The following is a 17,730-nucleotide window of genomic DNA, read 5'->3' as shown; positions in this document are numbered from 1 at the left end:
TCTCCAAACACTTCACTCATTCGTCAAGAGACAACGCTCAGCAATCTGTTAAGAGTAAACAGCTCGATCTTTTAGATACAAAAAGGTCAATTTTTTTTTTATATGGCGCTAAAAACCAGCATGACAACTTATTCAATATTTTTGAACAAGGTGCTGTGCTGCAAATGAACCGATTTTTCTCATGGTTACTAGATAGAGTTTATATTTTTATGGTGTTTAGTGAGGTGCTTTTTATTTCATTTTTGACCTGGATCTACAGTAGAGACACATGAATGCAATTGTCAAAATTTTAAGACCTGGATCTATAGTAGTTGGTTATGCAGGCGATGGTTGTGGTTTTCTAGAGGAAGGAAGGGGAAGAAAAATGCCAAATTATCAGGATTCATGAATCATGAACCATCTATAATGGTGGTCCAGATTAGCCTTGGCATGTAAGAAATACCTCAATCAATAAATGATGTACATGCTTATGTTTGAATTGATCCATTGATAATAAACTAATCAATATTCATACTAATTTAAAATGTCATATAATACAAGATAATAAAATTATTCCACGGATCAAAGATTCTCAATGCTATTACAAATGAAACAACAGAAAGCTTCTTCCAAGAAAATATATTACATAAACATTCATATCTAGAAATCACAAACATGATGAAACAACACCCACCAACATCAACATATACCCTCCGAAGAATAAAAATTGGTCTCATCGATTTAATGGAGTTATGATTTACAGCTAAATTAAAAACAATGTTAGATCCTAACCCTTAATGTTTTTGTTTGTATCCAAACTTAAAACCCTTCTCAAGTTCTCAGATCTCCAAGTTAGTCCCAAGCTACAATCTAGACATGGAAGCAAGAGAAAATGCAGGCATGGCCAAGCAGAGGAAAGAAAGAGAAGAATGAACAAAACAAATCAACAGAAGTTATTTTAGACATCTACATTTCATGAATGAAATGTCAACTAGTCCGTAACTTGTATAACTGACAATCACCTTGATGCTAGTGGGCGAATTGCGTCAAACAGGTTTATCAACCATCAGCAGTGTATGCCACCAACCACATGCAACATTTCTTGGTCGGCAACCGGGAATTGAAACTCGACAGGGGATGTTTCTGTCAACAGAATCTCCCAAACCAAGCTGGCCAGGTACACAATCATTAGAAATTGACCATAATAACAATACTACTCGTAATGATTACTTCAGGTAATGAGAATACCTGGCCATATTTGTTCCATCCCCAGGTGAAAAGGTGACCATCATCTTCAATATGAAAATGCAAGCCATTATAGTAAGTTAATAGTGTGAAATTATACAATAGTAATGAGCGAATTATATAAATGTAATGTAACTACTTTTTCTTGTCCACAAATAATAACAGCTTTTCTTTTCATCAAACAAACTCAGGCTATATAAAAACATCAAGTAAAGATGAAATATTGTCCTTCCATCATTGACGCAGTGTCATATAGACGGAAAAAAAAGAATCAAAATTCTTGGTAATTAGCACATTACCTTTGAATAAAATTTTAAATTTCATCTGATATATGACGACAAATTTGACATTCTTAATTAATTTTTAAAAAAACAATTTGATTTTTAGTACTGAACTTCAGAAACTAATTTCATATCTCAAATAAAATGACTGACGGATTAATTTTACTGAATTTTTCTTATTTTAATTTGATTTAAGTACTTAACTTCAGAAACTAATTTAGCATTCATAATTTTTTGGAAAACCAATTTAATTTTAAGTACTAAACTTTAGAAAAACCAATTTGATTCTTAGCTTTGAGCTTAAGCATATCGTCAAGGAGACATACCTGTTAGCAAAGCACTATGACGCGCACCACAAGAAACTATTCTTGAAAGATTGTTCTCAAAAGTATCCAACAGTCTAGGTGAAGTCTGAAAAAGAAAAAACCATCGTTACTTGGTTAACACATGAAAATAAGTTTAGTAAAAAAAAACTTGAGAAAAAGAAATACTTTTTAGGCAGTTTTGATCACAACTATATACCAAATCACCACATACTGTTAGCATAAAGAGTAAGAGCTAAAACACATCACAAGTATCAGTTAGGAGTCAATTTTGGACTGCTCTGATATTTAAAGGGATAGAATAAAGCATAAAAACAATGAACTGGTGGTGGCTGTATGGCTGCCTATAGCAGCATTTTTTATGCAGAAATTGGTGTTGGCAAAAGTAAGTTGCAACTTGCATTATATCTTAAAAAATTAAAGTAAGTTGCATTGTGATGATGGTTGATCAAGAAGTTAGAAGGAAAGCAGTCAACTAGAATCAAGGTCAAGGACGTACAATGTTTTTTCTGCAGAAAAAACGGTTCTTTGGAAAAAAAGTGATCAATTAGATGTTTTTGCTTTTCAACAGTGCTAGTTTTTTCTGGTTAAGATTTGGTTGGTTGGGAATTTTTTGTTTTGTTATTCTAGTCATTATACTGGTTGTTGGTAGAGGGGATATTGCTATGAGGTGATATTGTAAGGAGTGCGGAGGTGATTTCATGTCTGATAGACTGTTATTTTTCTCTTTAATAAGGTGAGTTTCTACTCTATTATTCTTGTTTCGTCAATGCCAGGCCTCAGAATTTCTCAAGCTTTGCTACCTCTAATATGGTAGGTTAGTGTGAACTGGGGCTTCGATCAAACACTGTATGTTAGGAGCCAGGTTCTATAGTAATCCGAAATAGTGATGCTATAACTTGGGTTGGCCTGGTGGTGAAGGTTTGGGACCTTGGAGTGTGCTGCTCTCAAGTTCGAATACTCAGAGTCACTTCCTATGTTTGGCCAATCCATACATAGAAAAAGCTATGGCTTCAAGGGACCCCATGTTCGAATACTCACAGAGTCACTTCCTATGTTTGGCCATTCCATACATAGGGTACTCCTAAATTGGTGAAGTACCCGTACTGGGTACGCACCAGTACCGGGTACGCGTATGGTACTCGTTGGGTACTATACAAATCCATTTTTATTTGGTTGATTCGGGGTGGTGGATAGGCAAAAATGTGCAGGTGGTAGAAAAATAGCATAAAATATTTTAATTTTTTATTACATATTAATTATTTATCTTGCCTAACATAATTGTTTCGATACTCTGTATTAAGGTACACGTACCTTAAATTTTTTTAAAAAATGCCATATCAGGTACACTACCCGCACCCGTATCAGGTGACAGGTACCATACCCGTACCTAGGCAACATAGGTAGAACATTGTATTGTTTTTTTTAAGCAAGAACATTGTATTGTTAGCTTTAAGAAATTATGACCTGTATGTATACAGTACATACTAAATTTATTGAAGCTATTGGGGTAAACAATATTTAGCATTTAAGTGATTGTAGCATAACTCTGCCACAAGATTGAGCCGAGTGAGTTAAGACTAAGTTGGGGAGCCTTGCCCAACCCAATAATATCTCAGGTATAAGTTAACTATGTTTTGTATCATAAATGTTATACTTTCCAAGAGATAGGTTAGGCAACCTGAATAGGGTTGGCCTTTAACCTAAGCACCAGTTACATGTATTAAGGTGGGTTATTTTTAAAAAAAAAAAAAAAACAGTGGGTTATGACATTAAAAGATCTGTTTCCTACAACATATTCCCGAAGTAATTTAAAAAAGGGTCATGCTAACATGTGCCCGGGCACATGTTAAGGATACTTCAAATAGTAAGTATATCTTGAACAAAACAACTCTTGACTTCTAAAGAGATAACATGCACAATTTTCAATACAATATTACTAGCTATAGTACACTAACAAGTGCCTTAAAGGCACGTTAGCTTTTCCCTTTAAAATATAGTGCATCTTCCATAAAACTCATCCGATGAACCTTAAAAAAGTAGATGCTATTACTCAATACTTAGTTTTTGGATAAAATCGTGAATTAATATAACAAATAACATGAGTTATAGAATGCAGTATGCACAATCATGTTTAATAAGTGTTTGTCTACTAACATTGTTCTAGAAGAAACAAAATGATTCAGATAAATGAGCAAATTAAACTTACCTCAGGCTGATCACTACCAGTACCTAATTGTCCAAATTGATTGCCACCAAATGCATAAACTTGACCATTTACTGTAACACATAATGTATGCCAAAGTCCAGCAGCAATTTGTTTCACTCTAGTTCCCAATAAAGAAGGAACTAGAGTTGGTCTTAGATGATCAGCATTATCTCCTTGTCCACACTGGATGAAAATTTTGTGAAAAAAAGTTAGAAAAATGTCATATATAAGCCAGTTGTATAATTTATGTAATCTTTGCCATTTCACCAAGTTTTATAAAGTATAAGTAATCTGTTACGCTAAACTGAAACCAAAAGGTCAGGATGAGGCAAGCTATTCACTCAAGATGGTATTAATAAATAAATTAGGAGTGTTAGATATGAAGCATCAACAATTCCAAGGAGAGGTTATGCCTACTTCTGCCACATTGGGCATTGCCACACATATTGGAATTGGATGTCATAAATGTGCCACCAATCTGAAAACACAGTAGACCAGTACTTTTAGGATTAAAGAACAGTTAAAAAATTTCACGTATAATTATCTACAAAGAACTGTATTTGAGTTTTTGCAATAGTCTTTCAGTATATATCAGACTTTGCTGTCTCGATGTATTATCATATCGTATGAATGTTGTATTTGTGGTAAGCTAATCCTACCTTGTCATTTTTGGCTCTTTGATGCGGGTAGCACCACAAACATAGCCGGAAACTAAAATTAAGTAGAGATGTCAATTATTACTGGTACAAGGACTGTCATACTTGGGGCTCCACGGGAGCAGAGACGTGAACTTGGACATTTATACCCTGAGGACCCGGGTGATGATTAGGTAAAGTCATTCCACAAGTAGAATTCTAATATTTCAACAGCTAATATGGGATCATAGTCCACTTATATCCTCTGTATTCTGTAAAGTTTGAGCATTTGTCTGCAATATGGTTAACTTCTTGAGCCTTTTCTTTCTGATATATTTGTTTCATCTTATCTTTTAATCTTCTGATCATCTAATCTAAGATATATACAACAAATTGCATGCTAAATTTCTTACAAATCACTCAAGCCTGTCGGTGTAGCATTGTGTGGCATTGTTTTTAATGTTGTAATAACTGTCATAACAACAAACTTTAGTCTTTGTTATTTACACTTTTGATGATACTTTTTCCATTACTATTTTCTCCTTTACAAGGCCTAAGGAACATGTGATAAAAATGTCAAGAGTTTTCAGCATGTTCAAGTTCCATCACATCATTTGCATTGAAAACTAATTTTTTTTATCTAAGCAAAAAACCAAAGGAATATACTAAAATATTTTAAGAGAAGCAGACTAACCTGCCCATGCAGACCCCAGCCAAAAGTAAGAAGAACCCCAGCATCTACAAAACCAATTGAAAAACCATGTTAGAGTTTTTTATTTGAATGCTTACTTGAACTCGCATATCTTTGAACTACATGAACAATAGAGACAATTTGTAACGGATATATAGGATTCTCAAATTGCGTTTAGTTTTTGAAACATGGACAAGAATGGCAAGTAGATCATGTGAGTCTGTGCAACGTTCAGAGATGCTTTTGCAGACTACATATTATGACAGCAGTGAAGCACTGACCTGTTATTACAGCGCTATGCCGACCTCCACAAGCTATTTCCGTCACATAACTTCCAGGCCCATTAGAACATTGAACAAGAGCACTGCTTCCTTGGTTAAAAGAGGACTTATCCTTCCCAGAAGCAGACTCAATACACGGAATAAGATGAGGGGATGATACCATCTTAACTCGAGAACCCAAACCTAGCTGTCCTTCGCCTCCATAGCCCCAACCCCAGACCTGTCCCACATCTGAAAACTTCGGTTAAAATATGATGCATCAGGTGTCTTGCTTTACATCAAAAACCTTCCATATCTTCGTACTTCATAGAACCTACAAAACTATATAATGTAACCACAAGGAAGAGCTAACTAGACCTAGAATATCATTATAATTAATGCAGACATACAGAAAACGATATACCTGACAGTGCCAATGTATGCCTCCCACCAACTGCTACAGAGGTAATTTTCACACCTTGGCCAAAGGTAACAAGAGAAGGGGACATAATAAAGAAATCGTCTCCACATGTTTGACTGTCAGACTCCTGTTTGGCAAATGAGATCTTCCTTCGCTTTCCAGCTTCCTCTCCAACTTTCTTGTTGTCATGATGAGAATCAGACCCACTACTAGTGTTTGGGCTTTGCGGGCTTCCTGTTTAACGTCTTAAATTCTGTTAGTTCCACGAAACGAAATCAGAGAACTCCCTTTTTTCATTAAATTATTTATGTTGCACGCGTAAGCGATAATCAGCACCTTGCTCAGCTACCGATGAACTTTGTTTTCCAGCCACATCCTTTTGGAGGCTTCCCACAGTGATGAGATCAGTAAACACTTTTCCAGAAGGCACACATTCTTTCCAGCCCCATGAATACACATCACCATCATCTGCACACATAGAAGTTAATTCCACAGCAATGCTTTTACTTAACAGGTAACCTATAAGGTCAAGTTGTTATTTGACATGCTATTGTTTCCAAATTGGCCAAGTGACAAAATTTATGATTTTAGATATCCTATGCCTTGTAATTGCAACTAGAGTTGGGTATGGAGTTTAATTTGAGTACACAATGATTTATAGCCACATTCAAGTACATGATGGGATATACCAATGTTATAAAACTATCCTGAACCTTTTTTATATATAATATACCCTATCCTATCCTTTTTTCACCATGTAGGAATATAAGTTACTAAGTGTTGCAGCTTCAATGTGACATGGCTATACAAAAACTACAGCTTGATCATGTATTGTCAATCATGGGCCAGCCTGCAACATATTGCAAGTATCCCCCCAAAGCCGCCATAGTCCATGACATTGCCAAACAAGGAGAAAACAGCTTGCTCATTAACTGTAACATGACCACTAATATGCTAAATACCAAACCAGACCCAACTCAGCCTTCAATGTGTGAGGGTCATCCCACTAAACACATTTCAATAAGTTAATGAGCAAATAATTTACACAGATTCTACTACATAGCCTTGTGTTTTTTGAGATGAGTATCAATGAAATCAAAGAGATGAAAACAAAAGGACTATTTTGGGTCATTAAGTGCAACAGATGGAGCATAATATATGGGGGCTAATTAGGATTTTTTTGAGTCAGATATTAACTTTGACTTCTTTGACCAGTTTGGACAAATTCAAAGTATTGAAGAATACAAGGATTGATTTGGCCCAAAATGACATATTAATACTATATTTAAAACAGTGGCAAATATTAATACTAATACATATCTTCAAATTAACATTCACCTTAAAAGAAACTAAACAAAGATATTAATGTGTCTCTTGTTTGTAATTGTCAATGACTATTTTGGAAACCTTTTCCAAAAAACTTAGGATCGTCTCCATTTCTTAAAACAAGTGGACCTTTCCATTACTATAGTTTTGGTGTATTTATGTGTGCATTTATATCCTTTATTTATTTCAAAGCCATCACAATATTTTTGTAAGAGATAGTTGAGTATTGACTCAAATTTAACTTGACAAGCCTTCTATGAGTTTTGTCAAAAAAGCCTTTTGTATGGAGCAACAACAATTTGTCAGACTTTATGCTACATCAAGCTTAATTTTTCCAATTGAAAATCTCAATCACAAAGGTGTCACAGCAGTAAAGAGTCTTAATTCAATTATTTATTAATATAAATCCAAACAATTTAAAACAACAAATAAGTGACCTTCATTTTTTCAAATGTTTTTTTAAAGCATTTTTCAAATGTTATTCTACAAAATTCTATCAAAATGGTTCATCAATAATTACTCTTCACTCTTCAACAAGGTTAAATTGGATTGAAATTTTAAAAGACAAATTATTATTAAAAGGCTATTAATTGTACTTATGCTTTTAAAAGACTGTTATAATCAAGAATTTGTAAATTGAATTCAAAGCCAACATCAAAGTAAATAATTAATTGAAGTCCTAAGTTTGGGATATTAATTAGGGTATATAATTGGTAGACATATGAGGAACTTCAGGATATGATAGTAATTTTAGCGCCCAAAGCCACTTATAAATAGAAAGAGCCAACATTTTGAGCTGAATTTTTCAACTCCTCTCCTATTCTTCCTTACTCTTTCTCGAGGGCCATCATCAGGGGAGGAGAAGGCACAAGTGCTTCACAATTTCACTCCAAACACATGCGTCCAAGTTGTTCTACTCAAATTCTCCATCAATCAACCCAATAATTAGGCGAGTACCATAAAATAAGCTCGAATTCTAGAGATTTGGGGATAGATTGAATAGATAGATTGATGAGCTAAGCCATGAAATAGGGTTTGTATAGGAGAAAAGAGAATAGAGGATTGCGTCCATGAATGAATTATAAACTTTAGATAGAAAATAACATTTAAGAAACTTAAGTATATTAGTAGTTAAACTTATTAGTCAAGTAGAGAACTTATGAGGTTATAACTTATAACTCTAATTTATTTGATTTTGAGCTACAATCCCTTCCCATTAATCTATTGTTTAGAATCTTTTTGATGAGGCTTGTGCATTCGATCATTGTTTGGGGTGTCGTGGATTGATCTTGGTTGCCTCGGACAAGTTTCCCTCTCATTTATGCCGTAAAAATCAGAGCAGGGGGCAGTGCAGGTACTTCCCTGGGAACAAGGTGCCAAGCCCGATCCGTGAGGCGCCCGTGGATGTGTGCCAGGCTTCCCTGTTTTATGTTTCTTCTCCATTTTAGGCGTTCTAGCGGTCCGGCAAGATTCTGTCTCCTAGTATCATTATTTTAACTCCTCCCAAACCTTAAGATTAGTATTTAATTAGGATCGGATGGAGTAACGTCAAGAGATAAAGTTCCTAATTACTCAGTTGAGTAATTATCCAGTACTGGTATTAAATGCTTGTATTATATTCTCGATTTTAAATTATAACCTGGAGTGCAATTACACCATAGCTTTTAAGCAAACATTCAAGAGAAATGCTAATAACACACTCTCTGATACTCCCTTCCATTCCAAAATAAGTTTCGTTTTAATTTCTCAATGCAATATTAATTAATAGGGTCTTGCTAACGAGTCCCCCTAGGGCACTCTTTAAGCACCTTATATAGTAAGTTTTTATAAAAAAATTCTGAAAATATGTGAAGTCATGCATTGGAAATTGAAATGTTTAACTTTTTGAATAAATAATTTCTTTAAATGGAATGCTTAAAGAGTGCCCCGGGGCACCCGTTAGAATTTTCCTTAATTTATCCCAATTTTAACCCCAAACTAATATATTGTGTACACAACTTTCAAGTCATTATATCCCACTATGCATTTATGACAAGTGTTAAAAAATTCACAGTCCACCAAAACATATTTAATTAATTACATATACAATATAAAAAATGAATAAATTATAAAATTAAAATATGAATTTAATATTCATAGTAATAAATATAAAATAAAAAGAAATATATAACAAAAAATTAAATAGACATTTTATTATTTAAATTTTTTTGAAATGCTAATAGAGGGAGGAGAGAGAACTGAAATAATAGCAAAAAATAAATAAGGTGAAGGCAGGGGAGAAATACGAGAGAGATATAAAGGCATAAGAAATTAAGAAAGGAAACGGCAAGGAGAGTAAAAAGAGAGATATAAAATTATAAAAGAAATCAGATTCGACAATTCTTATAACTGACAAATTCTTATAAATCATAAGTGGTAGGGTAAGACTTTGTCACTACAATGTTGAACAAAATCCTATAAATCCTTATCTATGCTAAAATTGTCTTTTAAAATATTTGAAATCCAATAAATCTGTATCTATCCTAAAAAGTTAAACAAAATCTTATAAATCCTTAGACCTTATCTATCAAAGGACTTATTTACAATACAAAAAGAAGTCGAAATTGAATACAAAAATCTTTATCTATCCTAAAATTGTCTTCTAAAATATTTGAAATCTTAGCCACTAAACTGATTAGAAAAAGAAAAAAAGAAATCCAAAACCCATGAATTATTCAAAGATTATAATAACAAGTTCTTCAAAACCACAATGCTTGAGCCATAATACACAAAGACTAAAGAAGGGCAGGTTAAATTAGTCAGAAGCATTACCAGTGACTGTTGCGCAATGAGCCCAACCAGCAGCAGCTTTCACCACTGAAGCCTCAGTGGGAAGCTTATAATGCCCTGGAATCTCCTTCATGAAAAACATACATGCATCCAGAATAAGATGCAAAATCAATTCCAACACCAAATTCATACCAAAACCAATCCTTATATTATTATAAGACCAACTGCATTACCCCATGCTTCCCTGACATCAAGTAGCTCTGGTTTTCATCATCCACTGATCCCCACGTTACCAGCTTCCCTTTCTCTGCAAAAACTGCACAAGAAAAACAAATCGTTACAATAGAGCTAAGAAGTCCAGATACATAGTACGATACATATACAATACGACACAAATACGGCATATGGATGCATAGTACTTCTTTTTGTCTTCTACGATGTTTGGCGTGTCATGTGTTGTAAAAGTGTGTCATGTACTATTATGTCTAGTACTTACTGTTACTAAATCAAACGGACGCATACGCATATTAATAGATATTTACCCCACCTATATCCGTATATATTATTTCTACTATGAATGTGTCACAAAAAGCATACAATTTGTGTCTTTGATTAGTAAGACATATTGAAAGCAAAAATCTTTTCATACACCCACGACACCTAATCAACCATTTTTAAAAATGTGGTTAATTGTTCAATTCACGACAAAAATTGTAAGTAAATGATTCTGTTAATCCGATTCATGGCCAAAATTACGGTTAATAACTACAATTATGTCTGTTAATTGAATTAATCATTTACTCAACCGAATTAACTACATTTTTGAACAATTAATCAGACGTCACCCAACTGTCCATATATCATTATTGTATCAAAAATGTATTATATCTGGAACTGGAACACAATGTATCTTTAATTTGTATCAATATCAAAATTGTATCTGAGAAGTAGAACTAAAAATAGTCCAAAAAGAATTAAAAAAATATTGGATACTTTAAATATACGTATTGGGAAGTATCCTAACCGTATCAGTATCATCAGGATAGTGTCAATACCGATAGTTTACCGTTTATGGGGTTCATAGCAATAGAATCAACACATTTGTTTCTAAAAAACACACAAAAAATAGCTCTTCAGATTTTAATTAGCGAATGAGAGAAGTTAAGGATTTGTTTTTCACTAACTTAGATCTAGAAAATTCTTTGAAATTTATTTTACTTTTCGATTTGAATTTAGTCAAAGTATAGTCAACGGATCGAGAAATCAACCTGAGATAGCCACGGCGAATCCACAACCACCACCGCATACGTCTTTCCACGAATCTCCGGCAATGGAAGATTCCGTTAAACGAACCGGCGCCGGTGACAGTATGGGAGCTTTCTCCGACGATGCTCCAGGAAGGTAACCCCACATATACACTGTTTTCTCCGTCGAATCCTCCTCATCAATCACCTTCACATCTTCCACTGCTTCGTTTCCGTTCATGGCGATGAAACTCTCCGATCTGAAAACGACAACTCGAAGTTCAAAACGCAGAAAGAATATGAATAAAACGACGACGTGCTGTGTTTGGTGGCAATGAAAGGTTCGTTCGTAAATATGAAGGATGAAACTGATATGCGTATCAATTACAAGGCTAATGTGGGTGCCACGTCGGATAATGAAGTGGAGTTGGGACACGTGGCGACATCTGGACCGCAGGTATGGATTGCATGTTTGAAAGATGCGATTTGATGTGGAACTTTCTGGAAACGTGGGGGGGAGTGGGGGACCATGGTTGTGTTTTTCAAGCTGGTGCCTTGTTCGAGAGACGCGTGTTTGGCTATGCTTGAATTATTTTATTTTTTTAACTAAAACAAATATTCACGGTAAAAAAAAAAAAAAAAAAACTAAAACAAATATTCATTCATTCAAATTTATAGAAGAACACCAGCAATGGATTAGAACGAACCTGAACAAGTGTAGGAAGCAACAGAATGGTAGCGCGTGGTATGATTTTTGGGCCACGGCGTGCCATAATTTGTGGATATGGAGAAATAAAGAATTGCATGATGATGACTTTGTGAGGCATATGTATGCGGTTCAATATGTGTCAAACAAAGTAGAGGACTACATGCAAGCAAAGAAAGCAACTGAGGTGTTGAGATGTCGAGAAGTTGTGAGTATACAAATTGGTTGGATTCCACCGACAAGGGACCGTGTGAAACTTAACACGGACGGGGCAAGGAAGCATAATAACATAGCTTGGTGTGGAGGCATAATTCGGGGTAGTCAAGGTGAATGGCTTGGTGGTTTTGCAAAAGGAGTTGGAAATTGCAGTGCTTTCGTGGCAGAGTTGTGGGGTGTCTATGAAGGCTTGTCATATGCAAGGAGGTTGGGGTTCATGAAAGTCGAGCTCAATATAAACTCTGTCACGGTGGTTAATGTGTTAACTAAAGGAACCTTGCAGAGCCCGGCCAGAGCTATGTTGGTACGTAACATAAGAAGTTTGATAGCCTTGGACTGGGAAGTGAGTATTGTGCATGCGTACAGAGAATCAAACCAATGTGCTGATGCTTTGGTCAATATTGGCTGCACGTTGGATAAGGAAATCATTGTTTATGATGATTGCCCATCTGAGATTAAGGATTTGCTGTTAGCTGATGTTTTGGGGATAACTACCCCTAGATTGCTTCATGTGTAAATTTTTTTTCTCGGGCTTCGGCCCTCATTATCAACAAAAAAAATTAAAAAATTGATAGATATATTCAGGGACGGACCTGGAAGGGGCAAGCAGTGGTCAAGGCCCCCCCCTCTCCCCTCATTTACATACATACATATACATAATATATCATATACGATTAGAATATTATATCTATTATTTATCATTTACATTATATAAATAAGAATTTAATTGATATGTATTTATGGTGTAAAAATATTTATATTGTCTGACAATTATAAATGTTGAATTAGTAAAAATATAGCCTTTTAATTAACAAAAAATTAGTTGTTTTAAGTGGTAAAAGTTTTGGGTCTGTTAAGTAAGTGGTCAAAAGTTTGATATTTGACTCTTGTGTATGAACAAAATTCGTTTGAGTGGAATAACTCATTTTTTGTGCTACACATATTTCCTGGAAGCAATTAGTCACCAGTCACTATTAAACAAGAACTTCGTAAATATAACACAATAACATAAAAAAATATTACATGGACAGTGTAACAGAAAAATCTACATTTATTTTTATTAGTTTACTATTTTACGGCCCCCGGTGTGATAAGTTTCTGGATCCGTCCTTGGATATATTGACTACTTTTTCAATCCTCATTCTCTCTTAAAAAAAATTGATAGATATATCAGATACTATCACAAGTTTAATATTGCTAAAAACAAAATTATTGAATCTGTCAACAAACTCACAACATCCAAGTTAATACTCTCTCTATTCCATTTTGCTTAATTAGTAAAATAGTCCCTTGAAGACATTTTTGGTTTCACATTGGTCCCTTGAAGAAAAAAAAATTCCGATTATGACCAAACTGATTAACAGATCGAGATATCTTTAAGGGACCTATTCGGATTTTTTTTCTTTAAGGGGCCTATTCAGACATTTTTTTCTTTAAGGGACCAATCTGAAACCAAAAATGTTTGTAAGGGATCATTTTACTAATTAAGCTTTCCTTTTTATATATCGTTTTAGAATAGTAACACCAAATTAACAAAGAGATTCATATTCTCTAACTTTCTAGCGGGAAAGCTTGGTGATTTTGAGCAAATGTTATTCGTGTGATCTATCTAGTGTACAAGATCATGCAACGTGTGTTGCTGTATTTCTTAAGAAAATAATGAACATGAGTTAGGTGTTTTAACTTCAATAAAAAAAAAGAAAAAGAATTTCATAAATTTAAATCCAAAAAAGAAGAAAAACATAGTATAACAGTAGATTTGTTGGCATTCTTTCCATCATCCTTACTAGTATGATATCCTGAAAGAACAATTATTTCATTGATATCGATTAGTTCTTATTCGTTTAACCCTTTCAATCATCTAGAATGAAACACAAGACAACATTAGTAGGAAAAAAAATATGCAGTGCAAAAAGATATGCAGGAAGTGGTGTAAGTGTTTGTTTTCTTTTTTCTTCTTTCTGTTTTACATATTTATGTGTAAGAGTGGCTTCGTTATGTGTTTTTCTACCTTTTTAGTTCCTCACTATTTCTGCATCTTTATAGTTACTCATGTTCAGTATTTTCTCTTTCTTTGAGCTTTTCTTATACTATGAGATTGTTTTCTAATAAAATGATATGAAAGATTGAAAAATGAAGAAGATACATGAACAAATAAAAAGTGAGTTTGATAATCATCATGTTCATACCTTTGTCAAGAAGATAGAAATTTCATTTGACTTTTGCTCTTCTTTCTGCAAAATGAGAAGAAAATATAATAGATATCAGAAAGATTGACAAAGATGAAAAAATACTGATAAAAAAAAAAGTGAGAAAAGAGATTTAGACAAATTTTAAAATGAATGACGGTAAAGTAAAAAATGGTATATAGAAAGAGAAAAAGAGTGGAAATGAAATTTTAGTTTATAAAATTTGAAATTCAAATATGTGTGGGAATTGAAAAGAGAAAGATTTTAAAAAGATGCAAGTATGTCATTGTGCCAATTGTCAGCACCAGAACTTTGCAAAAGTGCCACTTGTCAGCAGCAGGTTCACATGGGCATTTTAGTCTTTTAATGATACTTTTGCTTTCATATTATATATATATATTTAGTCTTTTAATGATACGTTTTCTTTCATATTATATATACTAATACGGGTCAGGATCAAATGACATCAACTACTTTGACACCAAATGTTACACCTCTCAATAATGTTTTAACCGATATAAATTTTATAAAATTCACCGTTGGATTGAAAGTTTATATCATATAGATCATTTGTGTAAAATTTCAGACAAATCCAAAATTATTTGATATGTTATTGCGACACATAAAGCTTAACAGCATATAAAAAAAGACACAAACCGTAATGAACATGAGTTAGGGAAGCAAATATCTACCACTTGTGTCACACTATGTGTGTTAGAGAAAATACTGAACATGAGTTACTATAAAGATGCAAAAACAATAAGGAACTAAAAAGGTAGAAAAACGCATAACGAAGCCACTCTTATCCATAAATATGCAAAAAAGAAAGAAGAAGAAAAAAACAAACGGTTCCACCACTTACTGCATATCTTTTTGCAATGCATATTTTTTTCCTACTAATGTTGTCTTGTGTTTCATTCCGGATGATTGAAAGGTTTAAATGAATAAGAACTAATCGATATCTATATATATAAATCTTATATAGTTGTCCAATTGACTATCTAAACTCTAATCCACATCACCCACTTAAACTAATAAAAATCTTTCATTTAGCCACATCACCCACTTACATTCATTTAATGTGTGGTACTAATTGTTGTTGTTATTATTATTATTATTATTATTATTATTATTATTGTTGTTGTTGTTTTGGGTTACTATTCATTTTAATTTGGGTAAATAGTGTCATACCCCCCTGCAAAATAGGCGAGTTTTGCGTTACCCCCTGCAAAATATTTTTTTGAGATTACCCCCTGCAATGTCAAGATTCCTTGCGTTACCCCCTGGCTCAACAAGTGGGCATATGACATGGACGAATCTTGACGTGGCATGACACGTGGAAATTAATTTATTTTTTATTTATTTTTAATTGCCAACTCAGTAATTATTTTTTTTTTATTAAAAAAAATGAAAAAAACTTTTTTTTTTAAAGAAACTTTTTTTTTTACGGTAACTTTTTTTTTAAAGAAATCTTTTTTTTTTAAAGAAATTTTTTTTTTTTAAAAAAAACTTTTTTTTAAAGAAACTTTCTTTTAAAGAAACTTTTTTTTTAAAGAAATTTTTTTATTTAAAGAAACTTTTTTTTTTCGTTCCGTTCATATGCAGCGATTGTTCTTCGTTTTCAATTTCAATTTGGGGGTTAGGGCAAAGCGATTGTTCTTGCATTACTATGTGATTGCAGTGTTTTTTTTTTTGGTTACTCTATTATTATTAGTTATTATTGTTATTATTATTATTATTATTATTATTATTATTATTAGTTTTTTGGTTACTATTATTATTATTAGTTTTTTTTTCATCTTGTTTTTTTTTTTTGCTTACTCTATTATTAGTTATTATATATATATAAGAATTTTTTTATATATATATAATAACAACTTTTAGTAAAAAAAAAAACTTTCTTTTAAGTAAGTTCATAAAAATATAACAACTTTTAAGTTTTTTTTTTCATTTTTTTAATTAAAAACCCACATTAATTAATGAGTTGGCAATTAAAAATAAATAAAAAATAAATTAATTTCCATGTGTCATGCCACGTCAAGATTCTTCCATGTCATATGCCCACTTGTTGAGCCAGGGGGTAACGCAAAGAATCTTGACATTGCAGGGGGGTAATCTCAAAAAAATATTTTGCAGGGGGGTAACGCAAAACTCGCCTATTTTGCAGGGGGTATAACACTATTTACCCTTTTAATTTTTTTTGTTCAATTTATTATTTTTGGTACAAAATAGTTAATACTTTTGCTGATAATCTTTTGTCCAATCTTTGTGCATATAGGGAGTTGGTCGATTGTCAGGACTATTTACTGATAATTTTGTTATGCAAATTCATCGTCACGTTCTTTTGGTTGGTCCAAATAAATGGTTAGGCACGGAACCTATATGTGTTTTATTTTCGTCTTTGTACGCAAAATCTGCACAACAATAAGAAAACATTTCAGACACACGGACGTGGAATAATAACAATTGGTTATGGAAGCTTGCGTGGACAGGCCCGCTTACTGATTCGGAAACACACTAGTACAAAAATAGCTTTATAGAAAACGTCTTAAGTCAGTTGGAGTAACCACCCGACCTAAAAAGTCATGCGGTGGCAATTTTTTAAATATTCTTAACATTCTCGGAGACGGAAAAGACATTGGTTTTTGGAAAGAAAAATGGTTAGGCACGAAACCTATACGTGTTTTATTTTCGTCTTTGTACGCAAAATCTGCACAACAATAAGCGAACATTTCAGACACATGGACGTGGAATAATAACAATTGGTTATGGAAGCTTGCGTGGACATGGCCCGCTCACTGATTCATAAACACACTAGTACAAAAATAGCTTTATATAAAACGTCTTAAGTCAGTTGGAGTAACCACCCGACCTAACAAATCATGCGGTGGTAATTTTGTAAGTATTCTTAACATTCTCGGAGACGGAAAAGACATTGGTTTTTGGAAAGAAAAATGATTAGGCACGAAACCTATACGTGTTTTATTTTTGTCTTTGTACACAAAATCTGCACAACAACAAGCAAACATTTCAGACACATGTACGTGGAATAATAACAATTGGTTATTGAAGCTTGCCTGGACAGGCCCACTTACTAATTTGGAAACACAGTAGCAGGAGCAGATTTATGTTTACTGAACACAGCTGGTTTTTTCTCAGTTCAATCCACCTATGCTACTTTGCATAACATCAATAACATGGTTGAGATAGATTCAAAAACGACGAAAGCTTTGAAG

General features: G+C 33.4%; 1 protein-coding gene across 2 annotated transcripts; it reads right to left on the bottom strand.

The window, feature by feature from the left end:
• Positions 1 to 486: 486 nt before the first annotated feature.
• On the bottom strand, positions 487 to 11,745 carry LOC123889486 (ultraviolet-B receptor UVR8-like). 2 transcript variants are annotated; one of them, XM_045938834.1, is made up of 12 exons: positions 11,408 to 11,745; positions 10,373 to 10,455; positions 10,182 to 10,266; positions 6,381 to 6,512; positions 6,048 to 6,278; positions 5,645 to 5,875; positions 5,367 to 5,410; positions 4,038 to 4,220; positions 1,832 to 1,916; positions 1,228 to 1,271; positions 1,002 to 1,148; positions 487 to 849 (listed from the first exon to the last, which is right to left on the bottom strand). In XM_045938834.1, the coding sequence occupies exons 1-11, from the start codon at positions 11,622 to 11,624 to the stop codon at positions 1,026 to 1,028; spliced, it is 1,458 nt and encodes a 485-aa protein (XP_045794790.1). In that variant the 5' UTR covers positions 11,625 to 11,745; the 3' UTR covers positions 487 to 849; positions 1,002 to 1,025. The 2 variants fall into 2 exon arrangements, with proteins under 2 accessions (XP_045794790.1, XP_045794789.1); XM_045938833.1 differs by having other exon boundaries at positions 487 to 1,148.
• Positions 11,746 to 17,730: the final 5,985 nt, after the last annotated feature.

The sequence above is a fragment of the Trifolium pratense genome, linkage group LG6, assembly GCF_020283565.1.
Source record: "Trifolium pratense cultivar HEN17-A07 linkage group LG6, ARS_RC_1.1, whole genome shotgun sequence".
Taxonomy (NCBI): domain Eukaryota; kingdom Viridiplantae; phylum Streptophyta; class Magnoliopsida; order Fabales; family Fabaceae; genus Trifolium; species Trifolium pratense.
Note: the sequence above shows the minus strand (reverse complement) of the source record. Positions and strands in the feature narration are given on the sequence as shown.